Here is a 27023-nt window from a genome sequence, read left to right as displayed (position 1 = left end):
TACTTCTGTCTTTACACTGCAAAAAATGCTCTTCTTATTTAGAATCTTTTTCTTGTTTCCAGTCCAAATATCTAAAAACTCTTAAATCAAGGTGCATTTACTAGATAAGTAAAATGACATAAGACATTTTTCTTGTTTACTTGAAAATAAAAGTTTTTGCTTAAAACAAGCAAAATTATCTGCCAATGGTGTGAGAAAAATAATCTTATTTCTGTTTGGGACAGAAACAAGATTTCAATCAGAAACAAGATTATTTTTCTCACTCCATTGGCAGATAATTTTGCTTGTTTTAAGCAAAAACTCACTTCATTTTGATTTTATTTTCAAGAAAACAAGAAAAATATCTTCTGTCATTTTACTTATCTAGTAAATGCACCTTGATTTAAGAATTTTTAGATATTTAGACAAGAAACAAGACACAAATACTAAGTAAGAAGAGCAGTGTATCCCTTATCTTCCATGCATCAGAGGCTTCTGTCTTTTTTGACACAATTCGGCCATCCGTCATAAATATTCAGGCAACTTTCACTGTGTCTACACCTGGCGCGAGCGGCCAAGCACCCTAAAAAATGAAAGCAATCCTGTCTGCGGCGAGAGGCGATGCGACACAAATTGATCGCACGTTATATTTCTGACGCACTTCAAGTAGCTCGGCGGGGGGAGATTGATGAGGCGGACCGGGAAGAGGCGGGGGACTTATTTACGGTTTTTTTTAAAATTGGTAATATTTCTAATTAATATTAATAAAACAGTATCGGTAATACATTTTGGCGCCCCTATGGATGAGTGGCGCCCCTAGCAGTTGCCTATTCCGCCTATGCCACGGGCCGGCCCTGCTCACCCGTGACAATATATATATATATATATTATATAACATCTTACCTCTGTACAGAGAGCAGTTTCCATTTGAAGTTGTTTCTGAAGGGATGTAATCAACATTTCCATAGATTGAATCCATTTCTTTAACCTGATAAAATCTGTGAGTGTTTGCTGGAAACAAGGAAGCCACAGAAATATTACTACTGTTGTTACATGTAATATGTACAGACAGGAGAAGTAAGCAAATGGAGGAAAAAGAGCAATGTCTTTATACTGGCAATTAAAAATGTTTAGATTTGAAAACAGTCACATGTCCTTTACATTTAACAAATATTTAAAGAAGCTGTTTCTTTACACACAATAATATGCAGTACATACTGGTGTTGAGGATGCAGTGATGCTGCTCGAGTGCGTCTGTGTGCATCTGTGCTCATACTGCTACTGTAGAGACACGCAGGAAGACAAAACCTCAAACTCACATCTTAAGAAAGATAGTCGTTCTATCTGGTATCTCAGACTTCAATGTGGGAAAAGTATGTACAACCCATGAAATGTTTGTCCTTTTTTTACATATTTGGTCTCTGGACAATTACCAGTATTGGGTGAAGCTGATGTAATGCAACAAACAAGTATGACAATTTTAATAATAGTTGAAAAACTATTATTACACCAATCAGGCATAACATTATGACACTGATTATCTCTTCATCACGGATGTTCTGCTTGGAAACCTTGTGTCCTGCCATCCATGTGGATGTTACTTTGCCACGTACCTCCTACCTAAGCATTGTTGCAGACCATGTCCTTTCATGGAAACGGTATTCCCTGGTGGCTGTGTCTCTTTCAGCAGATAATGCGCTGCCACAAAGCAAAAATGGTTCAGGAATGGTTTGAAGAGCACAACATCTAGTTTGAGGTGTTGACTCGAAACTGGACTGTGTTTTTTTTCTGCAGCTATGTTCAGGATGATGATGTTAAAGTGGGTGCTGAGCAGCAAGAAAATAGGCTGTGATGTTTTTTTGCAGCTTTTTCTAGGATGATGATGTTAAAGTGGGATGTCTGGTCGTGTCTTGGATCGACGTCTTGGGAAGCCAATCACGTGGCGTGTTGGCGGCTGGATGAAAGTCTTGTGGGCGTTGTTTGAAGTTGAAGCGCGCTTTTGGAAACTCGTTGTTGAGAAACTTTTGCGGTGGAGCTTAACAGAACCCGAGACTTAACGGAAAGAAAATAAACTTTAAGTAAAAGAAAGGAAAGTGAGAGAAAAGCAGATGGCCTGAATGAAATCGTTGTTTAACCCATTTTCTCTGATCTTGGTCTGCCACGATCGTCAGATCGTCTCCTGGGAGCTCTCCGTTCAGAACTCAACTCTGCTCAAACTGCTAGGACTTAACTCATCTCTAAACGAACAGGCCTTGAACCGGCTCAAACTGCTGGCTCTGAAAAGGCCGCGCACTAGCTGTGACGTGAACTGACTTGAACTGGAACCAAACTGGATTCTTTGTTCGTGTTCTGAGATTAAACTCAAATATTTGCCCATCCCCTGGATGGGTTCTGGCCAATTAGGCTTCAGGGGTGACCTCCCCTCCTCCCATAAAATTGGGTTATTTATAGTAATTTAGTTTCCTGCTCTTAAGCAGGGAGTAAATTTAGACCTAATTTCTTACTATAAGGACATGATCAATTCTATAAAGATTTCATTCAGCTCATCTGTTGGATTATACCCATACGAACACAAAAATATCAAACACGATGCCTTTTCATCCACTCATTCAATAGTTACATAATTGCATGAATTGGGAGTAATATACATGCATAATAGTCACGTGTATCAGTTGTAACACACTAACAAGCTATGTCGAAGGCTATTTGAATGAAAGTCCAATAATCAGTGATTTGATGCACTCCATATGTAACAGTTTCTGTGAGTTTGCATGGAGTTTTAGCTGTGTCACGTGGAGTTAATTTACCGGTCATTGAAAAGACAGAGATCTGGTTTGTTTCTCTGTCTTGTGATCACAACGAGTCCTCTGTCCTCTTTAACTAAGTTTTGGACAAGAGTCCATAGGAAGTCGGTTAATTATTATCTACAACTGGTAGCTCCGGGCAGAATGGAGCCTCCATCTCTCTTGTGATCGATGGTCGATTTCCTGGGGTCTGGAGCTGAATTGGGCTTTGTGAAGGGGATGTTCATTTGATCGAATCATTTGGAAGATTCATTAAACTATGTGTCTGCGTCCACAATTCCTACAGACGCTACACACTGATTTGATACTGTGATTCGATACGCTCCAAAGCTTCATGAAGCCGTGTTTTAAAATCGGTCATTACTATATAAGTCATTATTTAGTTTTTGGGGTGAACTAACCCTTTAACTAATGTTAACAAATGAGACTTTATTGTAATGTATTAACTATTAATGAGCAATACATTTTTACAGAATTAATTAATCTTTGTTAATGTTTAAAGTTCAGTTCATCCAAAAGTTCTTAAAATGACCCTTGTGTCGTTCCAAACCAAAAAGACATTCGTTCATCTTCAGAACACAACTGAAGATCTTTTTAATGAAATCTGAGAGCTTTCTGTCCCTCCATTGACAGTCTACGCAACCTCTACTTTGATGCTTCAAAAAGTTCATAAAGAGATCGTAAAACTAAACCATATGAATTGAGCGGTTTAGTCCAACTGTTCTGAAGAGACTCCATCACTTTATATGGTGAACTGTACAGTTGGTGTGTAACGGTACACAGAAGTCACGTCTGCTTGTGATTCACTCATACGTTTTTTTGATATCATACACGGATCGGTTTGCGCAGTGCCGATGCATCTCGAACAAATCTGGTGTGTTTGTGTTTCCCGCTGACTCGCTAGCGTTGCTGAGAAAGATGAGACGTATACAGTGACATAAGACCTGGCTCTGTTGTGTATCTCAGCATATGGAAAAGAAAACGGTTCTTAGAAGGCTCCTCAGTCGAACCAACTAGGAATTGGGACTAGCACTGGCTCTGAACTAGCACTGGTGGAAAAGGGGTAATTGAGAACATCGTCCAGTGAGAACATGAATATTAGGCTACTATAGGATATTACTCTCTTTACCATTGACAATAATATCCTAATATTGATCCAACACTATGAGCATGTAGCAACAAACCGTATGATTAAGGACTTTAGTTTTAAGCATAAAATACAAACATCACATCACATGCAAAACAAACAAGACTTTATTATCTAGACTAAATGCTACAAACATGCACATTGTTTAGCTTAGACATGAAATTATGGTAGTATTTACATTTATGCATTACATTTAGTATTTAAAGATACATTAAGTTTTTAGTTAATGCACCTAGCTTGATACTTGCATGTCCTGCCTGTTTGAAAAAAGTGTCCTGATGCAATTTGTTGAGTCTTGATCTTTGCTGAAGTATTGTCGAGCGAGTACAGGTTTGATGCAGAGGGTCTTTGATAAATGAAAAGGTGTCTGTCAATGTCTTCTTCTAGTCAGGGATCATCATCATCATCATCATATTCATGTCAGAACATCTAACTCCCCCAGACTCTCCTCCCTACTTTAACCGTGAGCGAGCCAATAAGAAGTGTGAAGAAAGAAAGTTCCAGCATGGTGCTTTTGCATACATTAAAAAATAGAAAATTGGATGTTAACCGTTGTGTGGTGTTCATATTTTTGTTATTCTGCCAGTGTTCGTGGGTCTGGTGGACCCACTGCATTTTTGGGTATTTAATTGAACACAATCAAACCATTTTATGCTAAAATACTCTACAGATGTTTACTTCATCCCAATTACAAGCAATACAAACAGCATATATGGTTAACATTTTCTCTTTACCTTTGTTGGATCACATTTATGTATTAAAGTGCTACTCGTTTTTTGTTTGTTTTTTAATAAAATGTAATAAAAAAAGAAAATAAATTACAAGATATTAGTGGAAAGAATTTAACAAATCTACAAATGAAGCAAGGTTTTTCATAACTATTGATTTTTATTTATTTGAACCTTATTCGAAATGTAACCCATTCAGGTCACAGGTAACCCATTCCTTCGTTTTGGAATTAGCTGATGCTCAATCTCATCCTCTTCTTCAAAGTCACTATCAGAGTCTGAATTTTAAGAAATGTGATCCTCACATTCTTTCAGCAAATCTTTTGACCATCATGATCAGTTGTGATAAGGAACCACAATGCCAAAGCTATGTTTATTGTGTCCCGCCCCCAAGTTGCAGCTGGGATAGAGTATGAAAAAATAAAGATTGGTTCCCGCAAGACAGTACAATTTGCAGGAAAATGAGAGCAGACTGTGTTGGTGCTTGAATTTTGCAAAAATGTTGCAAACTTGTGCGGGAATGGCAGGGGCAGAAACGCAAAACTCACACTCAAACTCTCACACTCACACACAAACGTCTGGTTCACTATCTTTGTGGGGACTCTCCATAGACGTAATGGTTTTTATACTGTGCAAACTGTATATTATCTCCCCTTATACTAAACCTGCCCATCACACACACACACAAATACAAACCCAAAACTACAGGCATTTTTACATTCTTCAAAAAAAAAAACTCATTCTGTAATTATAAGCTTGTTTCCTCATGGAGACCTCAATTTATGTCCCCATGGTGACAAGAGTCCCCATAAGGCAGTATTCATTCAGGTTGAAGTCATTCAGGTTAAAGCTACTGAAATTAGCCACCCATGGAAACAGCCAATCAGAGCAGAACTCCACATTAATATTCATGACCCTTCCAAATAAGGCAACAACAGACCATTTCATTCTAGAGACAATTTCTAGGGTTGTAAAATGACCTTTAAAACCATATCTGGACAATTTTTGCCCTTAAATAAGTAACATACCCTCTATGTAGATATCTCAATTTAAAATATTGTTTCAACTCATTATAGGGCACCATTAACCATTATGTGCTGTTGGGGATGTTTTCATCCACTATGGGGGGTTTTTGAGTCTTAATTTGGCCATAACTTTCTCTGTGTTTCAGCAAATGGAATGATTTTTGGTGACAAATCTTATTTTAACATAATATTTTGGGAAAATGCTTTGAAATTTTTCAAAAACTCAGCAGTACACTCTGAGCAAATTCACTACCCTTTCGTTATGTTCATAGATGAAAACAGCCACTAAATTAAACTGCAGTTAAAATGTATCAGACAAATATTTGTTTCAATTTTTTTTGCATAAATCTGTATCTGAGAAAAGTCACGTTTAAAGCAAAGCAATGTGTCAGTTGTCAACAGTTAAGGGTAATGGATATTTTTTTTCACAGATAAACAACTTCTGCTTTTTGCAAGAAGCATCAAACCAAGTGTTTAATTTGCCACCAATATATCCCAGACTAGCGCAGTTTTCTCCAGAGGGATCCTCCTCTCTCCAGTTATCAGGTTCATGGTTCCATATCCATACAGCCCAGAACCTTTAGAAGCAGAAACAAACACTTAACATCGACTTCATGGAATTCCAAATGTAACAGCTACTATTTGCATGCTAAACTATGATTGTTTTTTCTTTTACATTATTTTGCATTCTGAATTGTTATATTGGTCTTGTGCTCCTTGCATTATTATCTATTATTATTTATTATTATTATTATTATTATTATTATTATTATTATTATTATTATTATTATTATTATTTGCTAGGAAATACAAATCTAGTTTTTTTATTTGCTTATTGTCAATTAGCCGTAAATTTAACAATTGAGATAGCCTACTTGTTATTATTGATTAATAGTAGATTTATGACAGATGCAGTAGTTCTTACTGAACTCCAGTTTCATTGAGAGTTTGGTTATTCACCCAAACCCAGTGTCCTTCAGTGTCCAGATCATTGAGACCAATCCAGTGTGTCTCATCAATTTTAGAGACCAGGAAATCCTAGAAAAAGCACAGGATCTGTTTTGCTGTGCACTCAGAAATAAAGATGCTGGTGCCGCTTCAAGCAAAGAATAGTTTTTTTTTTTTAAACTTAATAGTTTTTTTAAAATAAAATGTCTGTTCACCTGTTCTTCTTTGCTGGTTATGGTGACCAGGTCAGCGTGTTTTGATACGCAGACATTTCTGCTGTTTGACCAGCTGAGTTTATCTTTGCTGAAGAAGTAAACCTTTCCACGACTAACTATCCAGCCATCCAGGTAAGAAGACTGAGCTGTGAATATTAAAGAATAAAAATGTGTAGTTAGTCCATCAATAATAAATGTTTTTTGTTGTTGTTGTTGTTGTTGTTGTTGTTGTTGTTTTGTTATGTGAAACACTGTCTCACCATAGCACTCACCTACATAAAAGGACATCCATTCTCTCAGACTGTTGTACCTGGATGTAAGTTTCTCAAACTTTCTTTCCATGACTGGTACAGAGAAAATGAATAGTAAACATTTAAAAAAGGAAGCAACTATTTCACTCACAACCACAAAGTTGAAATCTGTAATGTCTTAATTCCCTGACATTAACACTATTACTTCTTCTTTCCCATTCTCTCAGATGTACTTTTCCTCTAAATTAAGCTTTTTTGATTGTTTTACATTATACTTCCTGATATTCAGATTCTTGTTGGAACAGTTGTTTATTAGTGTTTGAATCTTCTACAACATTCTTATATAACACGTTTGCAATAGACATTATAGAAAGTAATGGAATGCTTTGGAATGTTTCGTTCATTGAATGGGCTTCATTATGAACAAAAAAAGTGTCATGCACTATAGTTGATGCTTATGAAATATATTTTACTCACTTGCACTGCAATTCTCTTGGGCAGACAGTTGCATTATGTTGTGCTGCTGCCTGTTCAGTAATTCAAAATCTGAAAGTGTATCTAATCTTAATATCTTAAAGGGTTAGTTCACCCAAAAATGAAAATTCTGTCATTAATTACTCACCCTCATGTCGTTCGACACACGTAAGACCTCCGTTCATCTTCGGAACACAAATGAAGATATTTTTGTTGAAAGCTGATGGCTGAGAAAGGCTTCAGATAGGCCTCCATTGGCATTCAGTACATTTACACTCCCAAGACCCATAAAAGGCACTTAAAACGTCGTTACAAAGTCCATCTCACCACAGTAACTCTACAATAATTTTACGATGCGACGACAATAGTTTTTGTGTGAAAAAAAATCTAAATAACGACTTTATTCAACCTCTTCTTGTCTTCTGTGTGTGCCTCCACGACACATGCACGAGAATATGACATAGCGCCGGGGTTCGGGAATCCATGAAATGCACACTTTAACCCCATTTTGAGAACTACGCCGAGACCTAAAGCACGATCAATGTGTCGTGGAGGCACGCACGGAAGACAAGAACAAGTTGGATAAAGGTGTTATTTCGATTTTTTTTTGCACACAAAAACTAGTGTCATCGCATCGTAAAATTATTGTAGAGTCACTGTGGTGAGATGGACTTTGTAACGACGTTTTAAGTGCCTTTTATGGGTCTTGGGAGTGTAAATGTACTGAATGCCAATGGAGGCCTGTCTGAAGCCTTTCTCAGCCATCAGCTTTCAACAAAAATATCTTCATTTGTGTTCCGAAGATGAACGAAGAGGTCTTAGGGGTGTCGAACGACATGAGGGTGAGTAATTAATTACAGAATTTTCATTTTTGGGTGAACTAACCCTTTAATAGAAAAGAATAGCAGTAACATTAGCCAAGTTTCCATCCACTTTTTATGCTGTTTTGTTATCGACAAAGTGAATATGCATTAAAAAAGGTTGAGAAATTTGCTGTATCCAGCCTGTTTCCATCCAATTGGCCTTTTACCGATAAATGGTATGGCTAACCGTATTGTATTGCTTAAAAAAACTGCCCTCAAGTCGTTTCCATACATAATTTTGCGTCTTTCGCATCCCAAATATTTGTAGAATAATAAACCTATTACTAAATTAGGAAATATTAGGAAATCAGAAGATCACGGCGTAAGGATGTCTGTCAGGACTGCATGTAACTGCCTTTATGTGACGAAGCCCATGGATTTGTACCAAAAAGTGGTTTTGGTCTATACAGCTAATTTTGCCCTTCATGACATCTGTGATGGGGGTGATTTTGTTGTATAATTCATCCATTTAAATTATATTAAGCCTTACATTCCTGCATAATTAGGGGCAAGGCCACTTGAGTGACAGGTGGATTGCACTATGGTCGAGCTAAGTGGGCGTGGTGGTGTCAGCAACAGGGCACCTCATCTCCATCTACGTCCCGCCTCTTTGCCCATTTTCAGTTATCCAGGAGTGACAAGATGACAAAGGCCAGCTCCTTCCACTTTAGGCTTCAAAAATGCTCTTTAGAAACCTACAGGTGACGTTACATATTTTTTATTATTTTATTATGTATTATTTGTTCTGGTTTCAGAGTTCATCAAATCGATCAAAAACAAATTGCTGCTCATAGAGACAGGTGCAGCTTTTATTGGTGTAGGGTAGGCCTATATTTAACATTTTTGAATGGTCGATTGTGAAAGAAGTGAAAATATTCAAAGATATTTGATATTTGAAATCCAACAAAGAAATTTGCTTTACTGTTGTCAACCTCCATTTCCTTATCAGAAGGGCCATTTGGAATTGAAGACAAAGAGACCTGTATGCCAAATGGGTTTCACACCTTTACAATGGGGGAAGTTTGATCTGATTGGTCAGTTTGAATGGCTCATGTTTGGGTATGATCACATGGTCAGGGAAAGGGATAAAAGAAGGTTGGAACTGTTGCTCTTTCTTTTTATTCTCTGGCTTTTCTCTTTATTCTCTTGCTCTTCTGTTTTTCTCTGGCTCTTAGCTCTTTTATTTTCTGACTTTGGAGGTCTTTGGGCCTTCTCTTCTTTGCTCTCTTCTTCTCTTTGTCTCTTTCTTTCACTCTCTCTCCTTCTCCCTCTCTCTCTCTCTCTCTCTCTCTCTCTCTCTCTCTCTCTCTTGCTCTCTCTCTCGCTCTCTCTCTTTATATCCCCCAGGTAACATTCATGCTAGGTCTGATTAATGGTATACGTTTTTATCATCTCATCTTATAACTATTTTAAGTGTAACCATAACTACAAATTGTCATTAAATACTTTTTATTACAAATACTGTGCTAACTAGTTTTGATTTGGTATTGACTTTGAAGTGCTCCCTATTGCAATACAATATAGTCACATTATAGCAACGCTCTCCCACATATTTAGCTATTTTAACTGCGCTTATTTCCGTCATTGGTATAAGTTGCAGTCGGTGGAAATAGACAAGAAATGTACAGTTTTCTTCCATCTTTCTGATAACGTTTCTGTAGTCCAACCCTGCAGATTGAACCATCTGTAGGAGTACACTCTTACAGATGGTGCCGAAACCCGGGAATCCCTTGAAGTGAATTTTCTGAAATTTACTTTGATCGATGTAAGAATGAGGACATTTTTCACAGTTGATCTTGTTGGATTAATGCTGACCTTCTGACCAAGGAATGGGTAAGTTTGTTCCCTTTCGTTCAGTCACTACGACGTACGTTAGTGACTAACGAATGGGGGTTTCGCTTAGAAGCCAATCATCTTCGAGTATTCAACAGCGCCCAATGGCAGTGCCAATGCCATGGGCATGCGGAATTTACATGCGTAACTCCTCCCAACCTCGTTGGTTTATAAGGAAGTACGCTGGCAACATCGCATTATGTTTCTGCTTTGGAGCCAAGAGGATCTCTTCACTCCTTCAAGCCTGATCTGAGTCTTCGACAGCTTTTCGAGACGAACAGCTTTCCAGAGGCGTTGGTGTTACGGCGCGTTCCAGTGATCATCATACTGCCTGCCTGCTGATCTGCGCAGTGGTCCGCTAGACAGCTGGTGTGTGGTCCCTGGGCGCTTCGGCGTTCTCTGCGAAGCTTCCTCTCCTAAAAGAGCTTACACGTGACGCGTCCTTTTCAGGATGTCTCGTCCGTGTACTTCTGGGTGTGGCCGGTCGTTATCTCCCTCTGATGGGCACAAACACTGCCTGGTATGTTTGGGCTTTCAACATGCCCAGGCAGCGTTTGTGGATGAGTCATCTTCCCACTGCGGGAACATGACCATCGCGGTGTTGCGGTCAAGACTCCATGACCTTCGTACTGAAGTGAGAGCCCCCTCTACCACACCCCGATCTACTGAGTCCCAGAGGCCCAGTACTTCGGCTGGTGGTCAGGGTGACCTGACGGTTACGGTGTGGAAAAAAGCCCCAACGCTCATGCCTCGTGCCACACCCCCGTCTTGCACACTGCAACCCGCGAGTGTTCAGACGCAGATCGCGGGGCCGGCTCCTGCCCCCCCGCGCATCTCGTTTGGCGCTCCGGAGGAAGATGCGATGTCGGTCACCGCATCACAAGGTGGGCTCGAGTCCTCTGAGGATGATGACTCGGCTGTGCTGCCGCCTTCGGGCGCGCCAGCATTACCCGAGTCGGACCCAGAGCTGACAGCCATGTTGTCTCGGGCAGCCACGAGCTTAGGGATAGAGTGGAACCCTCCGCCCTGTCCCAAACGCTCAAGGCTCGACGATTGGTTTTTGGGAGCGCGCGCTAACAACCGTCAGTCCCCGCCCCCAATACCTTTCTTTCCCGAGCTTCATGAGGGACTGGCGCGGTTCTGGAAGTCCCCGTTGTCTTCCCGTGACCGTTCGGCGACTTCTTCCGCCTTTTCCGTCCTCGATGGGGCGGCAGCTAAAGGGTACACTGGGGTCCCTCCAGTTTAACGTTCTGTTGCGATGCAACTGTGTCCTCAGAGCGCTTCAACCTGGCGTGGTGATCCTAAGCACCCCTCCAAAGCCTGTCGTTTCACATCAACCTTGGTGGCGAAATCGCACAGAGCCGCGGGGCAGGCTGCCGCTTCGTTGCATGCCATAGCGATCCTTCAGGTCTACCAGGCCAGGATCCTCAAGGACATGCACGAGGGTGGAGTTGATCCGGGGCTCTTAAATGAGCTGCGTGCCGCCACCTACCTCGCTCTCCGGGCGACGAAGGTGACCGCACGCTCCCTGGGTCAAGTGATGTCCACAAATGTGGTCCAGGAGCGTCACCTGTGGCTGAACCTGGCCGATATGCGGGACACTGAGCGGACCCAGTTCCTCGATGCCCCCATATCCCAGGCCGGCCTCTTCGGCGGGGCGGTTGAGGTCTTTGCCCAACAGTTCTCAATCGCCCAGAAGCAGACTGAGGCTATCAAACACGTACTGCCCCGGCGGCCAGCTGCTGCTTCCACCCAGCCGCCGGCACAGTCGCCTCAGTCTGCTCCACGCAGAGGACGCCCTCCTAAGGCTCCCGCCCCTCCCACCCGGTCCAAGCAGCAGCCTTCACCCGGGCCGGGTCGCGGAGGAAGCCGTAGGAAGGTCCCCTCAGGCCGCCCCGCGCCCCGCTAAATGCCAGGCCAAGCGGCGCTCCTGAGACGGACGGCTCAGGGATGGGAAATTCTTTCGAGGAGATGGTAGCAGGACCAGTCCTTCCCCCGGTGGAGGGCCGGGGGAGAATCCTTTGTTCTGCTGCTGTCCCCCGGGTCAGCAGCACCCTATGTTGGTCAAAGAAAGAATTAACACTCCCATCCCTGAGCCCACAGAGTCCGGTGATGACGGTGCGCGCCACCCACGGGTCCCGCCACTCGCATCCCACTCTGTCGCCAGCCTCCTGGCAGAGCAGACCCCAGTGGAACGTGCGTCCTTCCCTGGTCTCCTCTGTCAGGACGCAGCTGTCAACCGTGCCCCCGCACCGGGACACCCCTCAGCCTCCCATGTCCGGGCCGGTGACGCTGCATCGCTGCAAGCCCACACCGGGTACGTCTGTACTCCGTATGACCCCGCTGGTGCAGTTTCTGGATGTCTGGCTTCAGCTTCCAGGGCTGTCCCGCTGGGTCCCGCGGACCGTCAGGCGCGGCTACGCGATTCAGTTCGCGCAGGTTCCTCCCTGCTTCCGGGGAGTCCGTTCCACTATGATCGGGGCCAACGCCCCCGTCATGCGAGCGGAGATTGCCACCCTACTGGCGAAGGGTGCGATCGAACCTGTCCCTCCAGCCGAGATGAATTACGGGTTTTACAGCCCGTACTTCATTGTACCCAAAAAGACCGGTGGGCTACGACCAATCCTGGACCTGCGCGTCTTGAACTGTTACCTTCACCGGTTTCCGTTCAAGATGTTGACAGCGAAACGCCTTTTCGAATGCGTTCGTCCAGACGATTGGTTTGCAGCGATCGACCTGAAGGACGCCTACTTCCATGTCTCCATTCTACCTCGACACAGACCGTTCCTACGGTTTGCTTTCGAGGGGTGGGCATATCAGTACGCAGTTCTACCATTCGGGCTATCTCTGTCCCCTCGCGTCTTTACGAAGATTGCCGAGGCAGCCCTTGCGCCCCTTCGGCAGCACGGGGTTCGCATCCTGAATTACCTCGACGACTGGCTCATACTGGGTCACTCTCGAGAGCAGGTTTGCGGACACAGAGATTTGGTGCTCCATCACCTAGCCCGTCTGGGCCTTCGGGTCAACTGGGAGAAGAGCAAACTTTGCCCCGCGCAGAGGATCTCTTTTTTCGGTATGGATATCGACTCGGTCGCCATGTGCGCGCAGCTTTCGAGCGAGCGCGCGCAGTCTCTGCTGACTTCCCTTCGTCAAATCGAGGGCAAGAGTGCGGTTCCACTGAAACTATTTCAGAGGCTCCTGGGGCATATGGCATCTGCAGCCGCGGTGACGCCGCTCGGATTGCTTCATATGAGACCGCTTCAGCACTGGCTACGCGATCGAGTCCCGAGATGGGCATGGCGGTCTGGCACGCTCCGGGTACAAGTGACTCGGGCCTGCTTACAGACGCTCACCCCGTGGTCGAACCTCAGCTTTCTACGGACCGGAGTGTCCTTAAAACGAGTTTCCAGGCATATTGTTGTAACAACAGATGCATCATCCACGGGCTGAAGTGCCATGTGCAATGGACAAGCAGCCGCGTGCTCCTGGATAGGACCCCAGCGCCTTCTGCATTTCAATTGCCTCGAGTTACTGGCAGTACGGTTCGCCCTGCACCGCTTCCGAGCGTTGCTGAGGGGTCAACATGTACTAGTCAGGACAGACAACACGGCCGTAGTAGCGTACATCAACCACCAGGGCGGTCTACGCTCCCGCCGTATGTCTCAACTCGCCCGCCATCTCGTTTTGTGGAGTCAGAAGCACCTGAGGTCCCTTTGTGCTGTCCACATCCCCGGAGACCTGAACTGTGCAGCCGACGAGCTCTCACGGTTTCAGCCTCTCCCCGGAGAGTGGAGACTCCACCCCCAGACGGTCCAGCTGATATGGGAACGGTTCGGCGACGCACAGGTAGATCTGTTTGCCTCCCAGGACTCTTCCCATTGCTCCCTGTACTATTCCCTGACCAAGGGCACCCTTGGCACGGATGCACTGGCACACAGCTGGCCGTCAGGGCTACGCAAGTATGCGTTTCCCCCAGTGAGCCTTCTTGCACGGGTACTGTGCAAGATCAGGGAGGACAAGGAGCAGGTCGCCCCGTATTGGCACGGCCAGACCTGGTTCCCAGAACTTTTACTCCTTGCGACAGCCCCTCCCTGGCCTATTCCTCTGAGACCGGACCTCCTCACTCAGAGACGGGGCACCTTTTGGCACCCGCGTCCAGCGGGCTTCTGGACGGGACGTGGCAGGTTTGAGTAGCCTTCCACCTGCGGTGGTCGCTACCATCACTTCCGCTAGAGCTGAGTCTACGCGACGTCTCTATGCGTTGAAGTGGAACCTCTTCGTCACATGGTGTTCTTCCCGCCAAGAAGACCCCTGGAAATGCCCGATCGGGTCCATGCTATCGTTTCTCCAGGAGGGGGTGGAGCGAAGGCTGTCTCCCTACACCCTTAAAGTGTATGTGGCCGCAATATCTGCCTACCACGATCTCCTGGGAGACAAAAAGGTAAGTCAGCACGACCTGATCATCAGGTTCCTGAGGGGAGCGAGGAGACTGAATCCTCCTCGCTCTCCTCTCGTTCCCTCTTGGGACCTCTCAGTAGTCTTAAGTGCTCTGCAGAGGCCTCCCTTTGAGCCTTTGCGGTCGGCTGAGATTAAGTTCTTGTCTATGAAGACGGCCCTGCTGACCGCATTGGCCTCGCTTAAGAGGGTCGGGGACCTGCAAGCATTTTCGATTGACGAATCGTGCCTTGAGTTCGGGCCGGCTAACTCTCACGTGATCCTGAGACCCCGGCCCGGATATGTGCCCAAGGTTCCCACCACTCCGTTCCGAGATCAGGTGGTGAACCTGCAAGCGCTGCCTTTGGAGGAGGCAGACCCAGCCTTGGCATTGCTCTGTCCAGTACGCGCTCTCCGCGCTTACGTAGACATGACGCAGTGTTTCAGGACCTCAGACCAGCTCTTTGTCTGTTATGGTGGAGAGGGGAAGGGAAGTGCTCTCTCAAAGCAGAGGTTGTCTCACTGGATAGTGGACACCATTGTTTTGGCTTACCAGCAGCAAGGTCGACCATGTCCCCTTGGTGTGAGGGCACACTCCACCCGGAGTGTGGCCTCCTCTTGGGCTCTAGCGCATGGCGCCTCGCTAACAGACATCTGCAGAGCTGCAGGCTGGGTGACACCCAACACATTCGCCAGATTCTACAATCTCCGAGTGGAGCCAGTGTCCGACTGTGTACTCGCCCCTACGGGTGGCCGGTAATGGGCCAGGCTCAGGTGTCTTCGCTTGCTCGCCATTCCACTCCAAGGACTGGATACGTGCGATATTTTTCCCTCAGGTGAGCTCCCCGAGAGCCCTGAGCTCCTCCAGGTGCTCCGTGTGCATGGTTCCCCTCCGGCGACCCCCACACGAGTATTTCCACCGTAAGCCTCCTCAGCGAGCAGGTGTCTTTCCCTTGGCAAGTCCCTGCCGCCCCTAGGGTTAAAAATCCACCTTCGGCTGGTACCCTAGAGATCTTCCATATGCAGCCCTTAGCGGGTCATATGTGTATTCTCTAAGTCCTCCCCACGGGTAGGCATCTTGGCATTCCCTCACTGGGATATGCTTCCCAGTGTACCTTGGTAATCCTGTGATAAGTGGAGTCCTTCGTCCGTACTAGTCTTACGACAGGGTACTCACACTTACGCAGGGCACTGGATGACAGCTGAGTGGCGTTGTTGTATTGGAACCCCCATTCGTTAGTCACTAACGTACGTCGTAGTGACTGAACGAAAGGGAACGTCTCGGTTACGTATGTAACCCTCGTTCCCTGAGGAGGGAACGGAGACGTACGTTTCCTTTGCCACGTCAGCTGTGCTGCCTGGAACGCGGAGTTCAGTCTTGGCTCCTGCAGCAGTAACATAATGCGATGTTGCCAGCGTACTTCCTTATATACCCACGAGGTGGGGCGGAGTTACGCATGCAAATTCCGCATGCCCATGGCATTGGCACTGCCATTGGGCGCTGTTGAATACTCGAAGATGATTGGCTTCTAAGCGAAACCCCCATTCGTTAGTCACTAACGTACGTCTCCGTTCCCTCCTCAGGGAACGAGGGTTACATACGTAACCGAGACGTTTTCATTGTTTAATGGTTGAAGGAATTGCATGAAACAGAATTTAGAAGATTTTAAATAGCTTCAATAGTACTGTACAATCCGAGAATATTCAAATTATCTCCTCTGGGATGGAAGGGAACATTTTTGATAACAGTGATATATTGTTTGCTTTATGGAGTGAAAAAGTTGAGCCTACCTTGTCCAAACTCAAGAAAGAGTATAGTGGGATTAAAAGTTCAGATGATGAAATGCAATTATAAAGACTATTTAGGCGTGATCATCAAACAATAAAAACGGGTGCATTTGTAGCCTATTAACAATGTTTCTCATTTACTTTGAATGGGTGACCACACCCTCCTCAAGCTTCAGACATGCCCTCTATCAAGCGTTGATGCCGATGCCCCGTGTGAATGCAGCATAAAGGGATCAACACAATTAACGGGGATGCTGTATAGACTGTATAGTCATGTGACACCACATTTATTTGCGTTAAAGCCCCTTTCTGGACAAGAAGTGTTTCCGAATAAGTTTTTCTCGACATTTGAATTTGACATTTGAATCGACCTAGAATTTATGCACTAAAGTTAAACAGAAAAAGACAGTGTCGACATTTGCAAAAAATATTGATAATTGGCATTTCCATCAACTATATCTGTAAACATTTGATTTTTTAAAAAATCCTTGGATGGAAACCTGGCTATTGACGTCAAGTTAAAAGTTCCAACAATAAGCATCAATTTAGTATTGAATAGCAGCGATACTCACACATCATACCCAGGACACACAGACCCCCGAGAGCAAAAACAAGAGAGATCCCGAAAACTTTAGCACACTTAGATGAAGTGACTTTTTCCTGACCTGTGATGAGGAATCCAATGTGATAAAGGGTAAAACATCTAATTTAGATTTTAGATTTTAATTTATCAAGTATAAATACAGTGCATCCGGAAAGTATTCACAGCGCTTCACTTTTTTCACATTTTGTTATGTTACAACTTATATGTTATATCTCCTATAAGCATGTAACCTTCCGGTGACGTACGCTGGCGCACCTGGCTGCCGCTGTTGATCGGAGGCGTCTGTTTGTTTTTTGTTTGTTAAGCAATTCGCTACGCTAAGTTTGCCGCAGTCCTATCGTCTTAAATATTTTATTGGAATTAAGTGACTTTTTGCTGCCTCTAACAAACACTCTGGAATTAACCTGCTATCACCTATGGACGACTTCTCTCGAGCCCTCTCTGCCGAGACGGTCACAGTTCTCTCCGGCGTGTAAGTCTCCCCTTCCTCACTGTTTACACCCGGTTGCATCTCGCTGTGCATCTTGTTCTGCTGTACGTCTCTATGCTGCTGGCCTATCGAGGTTCCAACTTGGCTGTGTGTTTTGCTGGCTAACCTGTGATCCATGGAGGACTGATTATGCGTCTCGTCCTGTACCTCCCAGTCCTTTTACGGACACTGTGGGTTATCCACTTTGACGGTGTCTTCACTCACTCACTTCAGTCTCCTTCGATTATGGAATTATCTGCATCCAAACTTTTATCCATGAACTCGTCGTCGCTGTTGGAACTTACAGACTCTGTGCTAGCCTTGGCATCGCTCGTCTGCGACCCCGCTACCTGCATCGTAGCTCCCGTTACGAGGTCCTCGTAACGACTCCATCGCCTGGTGCCATTCCTACCATCATCTTGGCGGTGTCCTCCCGCTCGTCGACCAGGCGTCGATGGCATGATAAGACTGCACCTCGGAATCTTCTCCAACTCTCCCCAACCCCACGGTCTGCGTCTGCAACACCTACTGCGCTCATCCCGGTGCATTGGTCTCCTTGCCCCGCGACTGCAAGGTCTCGCCCAACGTGTGGAATGAACACAACCTTTCTCCGTCCACTGAAGTATCATGGATTTACGCCGTCTACCTCATCCGAGCTACTGACACCTGTTAAATTTGCCCTGTTTAACCTCTTAACCGGATTGAGGACGCATTTGTCCTCAAGCTTTGTTTGTTTAAATTAGCTCAAATGACTGTCAGATGTAAGTAATTACCATGAAAATCTATACATCATTTAAAAGATCTAAGAGTCAAGCTTCAATTTTTTACCTCTGTTTTATTCTCAAAGTCTTATAGTGACAGTAATTTGTTAATATGTGTCAGGAGTTATGAATATGAAACCGCGTCGGTACCGTTTGATTGTAATATGAGCCTCAGCTGTTCTCATTCCTAAAAAAACTCCTCTCTTCTCCTCACGAAGACTCGCAACAAATCATCATCCCTCAGAGCTTTTAGTTCAAAAGTGTGCAGATGAGGAGAAATATTGATAGTTTCTTATATGTCTGTGTCAAATTTCTAAACAGAGGAGTATTTTTTATTCCATACTTCCTCAAAATGTGCAGATGAAGCCTATTCATGAGCGATTGAGATGTGTTGTTTTCAATTCATAAAACAACAACGCTCTGTGCACATGTAGTCCATATATGGTACAGACAGACGAAGAAGAACCATGTGCCATAATAAAAGTCCATAATAAAAGCTTCCAGAGATCGCGAAACATGCAAATAGAGACATTTGAAGACAATTAACACAATCGCGACGATGTATGGTTTGTCTGTGTTCTTTTTACCATGTTGGGTGTATTAATAATAGATTATATTTATAATGCAATGCTATTCGACATAGTTTTTATGAATATGCAGAATATTGTAAAATGATATATTTTCTGTCTGATTTTTTGATCCGAAGCCAAATGAGACCACAGAAGGTTATTTAAAACATCCCACTTGTGATATAAAGTATTTTTGGTGAAAAAACATGGTTTTAATCTTTATTGTATTTTGATTGTGTGCTAAGCTAACATGCTAGCTAGCCAATGCACCTGCCACCTGGGCAAATACGTTATTTTTATTAATAATTTTGAATAGAATGAAATGAAAAACCAACTGAAACGTTTCTATTGTCAACAACGCATTTGAGGCACTTTAGAAGGTGAAGTGAGAAGTTGATCATAAATGAGGTTTGAATAGAACAGTTTGAATAGAGAGTCGTCAGTGATTACAATGAAGACAAAAGAATAAGATAACTAGCCATAACCAGGCCAGAGAGGTGTGAAAGTGTTCTGGGGAGACTGAAACTGAATGGGCAGTTTGCACCTCAAAACAATAGAGACAATAAACTGAATGGTAGCTCGGAAGAGAAGGCAATAAACATCAGTTAACATTTTAGAGAAATCTCAAAATAAAATCATATAACATGATCTTGAAAAACACTTAATAAAATTCAGAGTTTTAGACTTATCATCTTCAGATTTGAAATATAACATAAACAATATTTAGTCTGATTATGCCATTTCTTAGGATTTTTTCAAAAGCGGGGGTGAAGGCTAACAGGTTAATGCCCGGGCGTTAGTAAATAAGGCAGTTATCCTAAATGACGTTTTCACGACTAGGAAACTTGATGTACTTTTCATAACAGAAACGTGGCTTAATGCCAATGATCTCACTCCACTTGGAGAGCTATGCCCTCCCAACTGTGGTTTTCTAAACACACCCAGGGCCTCTGGTCGTGGAGGTGGCCTAGCCACAATATTCAATAACACATTTAAATGTCGTTTTTTGCCCACAAATGCCTACTCCTCGTTTGAAGTGCAACTACTACTGTTTAATGTCCATATGCCTATATTATGTGCTTTGGTATACAGACCTCCTAAAACTACCGGTAGCCTATTTATTCAGGAGTTCACTGATCTTCTCTCCTCTATGGCTGCCCGATCAGATAAACTGTTGATTGTTGGTGACTTTAACATCCATGCTGTCCCACTAAACCAATGGTAAATTATTTCATAAATGTTTTAGAGTCTTTTAACCTAATCCAGTCAGTGTCTGGTCCAACCCATCAAAGAGGCCATACCTTAGACCATGTTCTCTCCTCTGGTTTTGATGTGACCAATCTTACCATCTCAGATATTGCTGTATCTGATCATCACATGATTGAGTTTCAGTAGACTCTTGTATGCCCCCACCCTCCCCTACTCAGCCCCCCCTCTCTCACGGATCTTAAACCCAGCCACAGCGCCAAAATTCTCTCATCATTTTAAATTGGTTCACCAGTCAAATCTCTCTGTCGCTTTCCCCACCTGTTCAAACACTGATGACTTAGCCGCTCTTTTTAACTTAGCCTGCACTGATACTCTGCATCAGGTTGCTCCTCTGAAGCCTAGAAAAGCCAGGGCAGTTTTACCCTGGTTAAATGACACCACCCGTGCTCTCCGGCGTGTCTTCAGACAAGCGGAACGCAGATGGAAGAAGGACAAGCTCCAAATCTCATACGATCTTTTGCGTGATAGCCTAAACCGCTATCAACTTGCTGTTAAAAAGTCAAAAGCTGAATACTACACTGAGATAATTAATAAGCATGCCCACAGACCTAAAGTGCTTTTCTTAAAACCATTAACTCAATCTTAAACCCTGCTGCCCACACTATTGAAAGCTCCAGTGAAGCTTGTGAACATTTTCTAATTTATTTTATTCAAAAAATTGACTCAATAAGAGTCAATATCCCTAATTCTACTCCTGACCCTGTAGAGCCTCAACCCCCCATTAGCAGTCATCTCCTGCACTTTCTTCCTCTGAGCTGTCTCAGATTGTCTCACGGATGAAGCTCACTCACTGCCCTTCAGATGTCATTCCCTCTCAGCTCTTCAGAGATATCTTTTCAATTATCTGTCCTTTTCTGGCAATAGTAAACAGCTCACTAGCCACTGGTATTGTCCCATCCACTTTCAAGCATGCTACTGTGCAACCTCTCCTAAAAAAGCCTTCCCTTGACTCAAGCGACTTGAAAAATTACAGACCCATCTCAAAATTGCCTTTTATCTCCAACATTTTAGAAAAAGTGGTTTTCCTACAGCTCACAGCATATTTAAACAGTTTTAATTTATTAGACAAATTCCAATCTGGTTTTAGAGCTATCCACAGCACTGAATCTGCCCTACTGAAAGTGTACAACGACATTCTGCTCTGCACTGACTGGTTCCTGCTCCATCTTAGTTTTATTAGATCTCAGTGCTGCATTTGACACCATTGACCATGATATTTTGCTGCATAGGCTGGAACATCGAGTTGGTCTGCAGGGCATTGCACTAACCTGGTTCACCTCATATCTCAAAGACAGGACTTTTTCAGTTAAATTGGGAAATCATTCATCTTCATCTGCTACTATGAAATGTGGGGTCCCCCAAGGTTCAATCCTTGACCCCCTCATCTTCACTCTATACATGCTGCCCCTCAGTTCCATCCTTAATAAATGTGGCATCCAATACCACTGTTACGCTGATGATCCTCATATTTAGTGAGTCCAGACTCGATTATTGCAATATTTTATTCACAGGTCTGGCCCAATCCAACATTCATAAATCACAGATGGTTCAGAATGCAGCAGCCAGATTGCTTACTGGTACTTAAAAGAGAGAGCACATCACACCAGTCCTGGCTCAGCTGATTGATTTTAAGATCTTACTTTTTGTTTTTAAAGCTCTCAATGGCTTAGAATCCCCCTACATTGCTGAAATTCTTTCCCCACACTCCACCCCTAGGCGAACCCGGTCATCTTCAAAACTGCTCTTATCTGTCCCCCGCACATGTCTAAAAACTAAAGATGATCGGGCTTTCTCTGTTGCTGGCCCAAATTTATGGAATCCCCTTCCATCTCACATTAAGTCCTCTACCACCCTTGCCAGTTTTAAGTCTAATTAAAAAACTTACCTTTTCTCTCTTGCTTTTAACAACCCTTAATACCTTAATACCTTTTACCTGTTTTAACTTTATTTTATCTACCACTTACACTTACTTTTTTATTTTTTTTTATACCTATTTTATTGACTATATCCTTGCTGAAATTGTGTTGCCTCCTAATTATATTCATTGAATGTATTGTATCCCTGGGCCCTTTCTATGTTTTAACTGCTTAGCCCAACTCTTTTTCTTGTTTGTCATGTAAAGCACTTTGGGTAAACTCCTGTTGTTTTTAAATGTGCTATATAAATAAAAGTGACTTGACTTGACAACTTTATTCCAAAATGGATTAAATTAATATTTTTTTTCTCAGTTCTACAAACAATAACCCATAATGACAATGTGAAAGAAGTTTGTTTGAAATCTTTGCAAATGTATTTAAAAAAAAAAATAAAAAAAAAAAATTCACATTTAGGCCTACATAAGTATTCACAGCATTCACAGCATTTGCCATGACACTCAAAATTGAGCAAAGGCTCTCCTGTTTCCACTGATCATCTTTGAGATGATTCTACAACTTGATTAATTCAGTTGATTGGACATGATTTGGAAAGGCATACAGCTGTCTATATAAGGTCCCACAGTTAACAGTGCATTTCAGAGCACAAACCAAGCCATGAAGTCCAAGGAATTTTCTGTAGACCTTCGAGACAGGATTGTATCGAGGCACAGATCTGGGGAAGTGTACAGAAACATTTCTGCAGCATTGAAGGTCCCAATGATTACAGTGGCTTCCATCATCCGTAAATGGAAGAAGTTTGGAAACACCAGGACTCTTTCTAGAAATGGCCGCCCAGCAAAACTGAGCAATCAGGAGGAGAGGGGCCTTAGTCAGGGAGGAGACCAAGAACCAGATGGTCACTCTGACAGAGCTCCAGCATTTCTTTGTGGAGAAAGGAGAACCTTCCAAAAAACAACCATCTCTGGAGCATCGGGTCTTGGTAGAGTTGCCAGACGGAAGCCACTCCTCAGTAAGAGGCACATGACATCCCGCCTGGAGTTTGCCAAAAGGCACCTGAAGAACTAAAACAAAATTCTCTGGTATGATGAAACAAAGATTGAACTCTTTGGCCTGAATGGCAAGCGTCATGTCTGGAGGAAACCAGGTACTGCTCATCACCTGGCCAATCCCATCCCTACTGTGGAGCATGGTGGTGGCAGCATCATGCTGTGGGGATGCTTTTCAGCGGCAGGAACTGGGAGACTCAGGATTGAGGGAAAGATGAATGCAGCAATGCACAGAGACACCCTTGATGAAAACCTGCTCCAGAGCGTTCTGGAACTCAGACTGGGGCTAAGGTCTTCCAGCAGGACAACAACCCTAAGCACACAGCCAAGATAACAAAGAAGTGGTTACGGGACAACTCTGTGAACGTCCTTGAGTAGCCCAGCCAGAGCGCAGATTTGAACCCGATTGAACATCTCTGGAGAGATCTGAAAATGGCTGTGCACCGACGCTCCCCGTTGAACCTAATGGAGCTTGAGAGGTCCTACAAAGAAGAATGGGGAAAACTGCCCAAAAATAGATTTGCCAAGCTTGTAGCATCATACTCAAAAAGACTTGTGGCTGTAATTGGTGCCAAAGGTGCTTCAACAAAGTATTGATCAAAAGCTGTGAATGCAGATTTGCAGAGATTTAAAAAAAAAAAAAAACTTTTTTCACATTGTCATTATGGGGTATTGTTTGAAGAATTGAGGAAAAAAATAAAATAAATTTAATCCATTTTGGAATAAGGCTGCAACATAACAAAATGTGGAAAAAGTGAAGCACTGTGAATTTAATGGTCATGTGTCAGCTCCCTTCCAACAAAAGTGAAGAACTTTAATGAAACAGAAAGGACTTCCATGTAAATTAAAATGAATATATAAAAATATCCCCAGCCTTACCTTTGCTTTGACTGCATTTCTCACCTGAAGCAGCTGTGGAAAAAATTACATCTGGATTTTCATAGACTGAAGCCATTACATTAGTCTGACAGAAGATTTACACTGGTACCACTGTTACTACACTGTTAACTTGAACTTTATACTGGTAACTTGTTTGTTGGAAACAAGGAAGGCACATAAAAAGACAGGAAATGTGAGACAAAGAAAAAAGTTTACGATTCAAGTTTCAGGGAAACAGCAAATGTTAATATTTCTGCTTTTTCAATATACAGCTTGAAGCTTGAAAGTGTTATTTTAATGAAGCTTTTGTGGAAGTACACAGTGTTTTTTTCCACAGTGTGTGTGTGTGTGTGTGTGTGTGTGTGTGTTGTCTTGCAGGGATAACCATGCTGACTCTGTATAAAACTCACATAATACTAACAATGTTTGCCTTGCACAAGCTTTATTAGAACAGTTTACACACAGTCCCATAACAGACTCTGGGCTTCAGACATTTTTATCAAGGTACTGTATTTGAAAAAATATATATGGGTTAAAAGCAGGATTTTAGAATGCCAAGTTAGGATTTTGGAAGCGCTAAATAAAAACATTTTGACACTTCTAATCCTACCCTGGCAAAAAATTAATCATTGCTGGTCACCAGCATAAGGTATGTTTTGCATACTGGGATCAGCTGGGAGTGCTGGTGGACCAGGATATGTTGTCTTTCAAGTGCTTGTATGATCCCAGCAAGACCACAACAAAACTCGCTTGTGTGTTACATATCACATTTCTAACAATAAATAAATTTGAACACATTTTGCTGCTTACATGTTTACTAAATCCTTAGTGTTAAACAAACATTGCTCAGTTTTAATATATGTTCCCAAGCAATGTTGTAGTTAGTGAAATAATGTATATTCACTCTAGAAGTGACGCCTGAGTGTGAGACCTGCGGTTAACTAGCAGAACCACTAAAGATAAGAGGAACAACAAGAACAGAAAAAAGAGAAGAGATGAGCAGAAACACAGCTACAACTGACTTACAGCCAGGCACACACACACACACACACGTTTGAAGTCGCCACCAGGATAGAAAACGGAGACAGAGTTTATAACAGATATTTGTACACATAAGCATTTACTCCATAAAAGCAAGTTCAAACTAAGGCTGGAAACTATTTAATAAACGACCACCACGATATTTGATCACCTTATTCAGTATATGCGCCTGCATTTCACTTATTTAGTGTCTGAACAGACATTGATGAACAGTTTGTATTCTGTTTTTATATTGTTTCTTTAGAAACAGCTGTAATTCCACCAGTGGTTTTGCTCTGATAGTCTTCTCTTTGTTCTCGTATTTGTTTTCAGCCCAGTGAGCTTCAGACACCCATGCTTTACCATTACCGTAATAGCAGCAGAACACAGTCCACATGTGTTAGGGAATGTTTACTCTTTTATTTAAGGGTGCACTTCTGCTCTGCACAGCTCCTGTCAGCACATAGGCCAAGGTTTTTATCAGCATTGTCTTTGTCACGGCAGTGAGAATCCATGTAATCTAATATCTTACCTTTTCCTCCATTCTGAGCCAGCTACCACTGTTAAATGCCTCATACTGTGGCACAGTATTGGTCAGTGTGAATGTAGATTCAACAGTGATATCATCAGCAGCATGACTGTTGGGAAATAAGTGACCGAGATTCAATGCGTTCTGTGTCCAGTAGTCTCCTAGGAAAGCTTGATTGACACATGGTTCACGCATTTCCCCATCTAAAGTTTCAAGCTGCAGAACAGATAATGAAGAAAGAGAAAGAGAGTGATAGTCAATAGATTGCTCAGAGAACTTGAAGAAATCTAAAACTAAATTATGAACTGTAGAATGTAAAACCAGACAAATAACTATATAGCCTTTATATGAACATCCATGGAAGAAGTGCTTTCCCTTTATGATGCCCAGTGTATTTGTAAGCTGAGAAAACAGGGATCTTCTTTGTTGTGTTGTAGAACATGGGTCTTCAACCGGGCGTCCGCAGTGGTACTGCAGGGGGTCCGCCAATTAATGTTTGATCACAAATAATTTTTGGATAAAAAAAAAATATAACATGGGGGAAAAAACATCATAAAGTCAAATTCAAATATAAACACCCTGAAACGAAAGCAGAACACCCTTCGTTGATACTGTAATAGTATATTATTGGCAAACAGTGCATTGAGCTTGCGCTCTGGAGAACGTGAGATGTTCAGTGTACGGCGTATTTGGCAGCGCTGAGAAATGTGGCCAATCGTAGACATGCTTATTGATTTCTGGAACACAATGGCCAATCAGACGTGTTTAAGTTAGAATCAACTCAATGCTCAAAACACCAGAGTTTTTATTATGAGTTCTGCTCGCTCTCGTGAATTCTGTCATTAACAAAGACACAACGTAAGTAAGAGATTCATTATTCAGAGTAGACAACTTTAATGATTTTGATGGAATGCTGTGAGATCACGAACTGAGATGATCGAGTGACAGCTTAATTGTGATTTTATAGTGAGCGCTCTTTGAGGCAAAGTTTTGGAAGTGACGTCTACATAAATGCGTTATTCACTCTCGAAATTGCAATTGACAGTGATAACTTGCACGGGACAAAATTATGGCATATCAAAATAGATACGCATTGTAAATGCAGAATCATAGATTAAAAAATATTTATATCATATATATATATATATATATATATATATATATATATATATATATATATATATATATATATATATATATAACTAAGTTATACAAGTTTTTTGTAAACTTGAAACGTCTCGGTTACGTATGTAACCCTCGTTCCCTGAGGAGGGAACGGAGACGTAATGTCAGTGACTGACGAATGGGGGTTTCGCCTAGAAGCCTATCATCTTCGAGATCTTAGAAAACGGCCAATGGCAGTGCCAATGCCATGGGCATGTGGAATTTGCAAGCGTAACTCTGTCCCACCACGTGGGTATATAAGGAAGTACCAGCCCAAGGTGGATTTTTAACCCCAGGGTGGCAAGGCTTGCCAAGGGAAAGACACCAGCTCAAGGAGGCTTACGGTG

The 27023-nt window shown here is 43.0% G+C and overlaps 1 protein-coding gene across 1 annotated transcript; it reads right to left on the bottom strand.

The window, feature by feature from the left end:
- Positions 1-4020: 4020 nt before the first annotated feature.
- Positions 4021-24107, bottom strand: LOC307134437 (C-type lectin domain family 4 member C-like). Its single transcript, XM_079830186.1, has 7 exons — positions 23964-24107; positions 17062-17154; positions 7575-7643; positions 7119-7190; positions 6847-6992; positions 6609-6721; positions 4021-6261 (listed from the first exon to the last, which is right to left on the bottom strand). Exons 1-7 carry the CDS (start codon positions 24037-24039, stop codon positions 6072-6074), a joined length of 759 nt encoding a protein of 252 aa, XP_079686312.1. The 5' UTR covers positions 24040-24107; the 3' UTR covers positions 4021-6071.
- Between the last annotated feature and the right edge of the window lie 2916 nt (positions 24108-27023).

The sequence above is a fragment of the Gobio gobio genome, assembly GCF_949357685.1.
Source record: "Gobio gobio genome assembly, chromosome: 11".
NCBI classification, from domain to species: Eukaryota; Metazoa; Chordata; class Actinopteri; order Cypriniformes; family Gobionidae; genus Gobio; species Gobio gobio.
Note: the sequence above shows the minus strand (reverse complement) of the source record. Positions and strands in the feature narration are given on the sequence as shown.

What these genes read in the sequence shown, in the direction of transcription:
- LOC307134437 (XM_079830186.1), bottom strand. Translation starts at nt 24,039, where the DNA reads ATGGCTTCAGTCTATGAAAATCCAGATGTAATTTTTTCCACAGCTGCT. An exon ending in ATGGATGTCCTTTTATGTAG is followed by an intron (nt 6,993 to 7,118) that starts GTGAGTGCTATG and finishes TAATATTCACAG; the next exon opens with CTCAGTCTTCTTACCTGGAT. An exon ending in CTCAATGAAACTGGAGTTCA is followed by an intron (nt 6,262 to 6,608) that starts GTAAGAACTACT and finishes CTGCTTCTAAAG; the next exon opens with GTTCTGGGCTGTATGGATAT.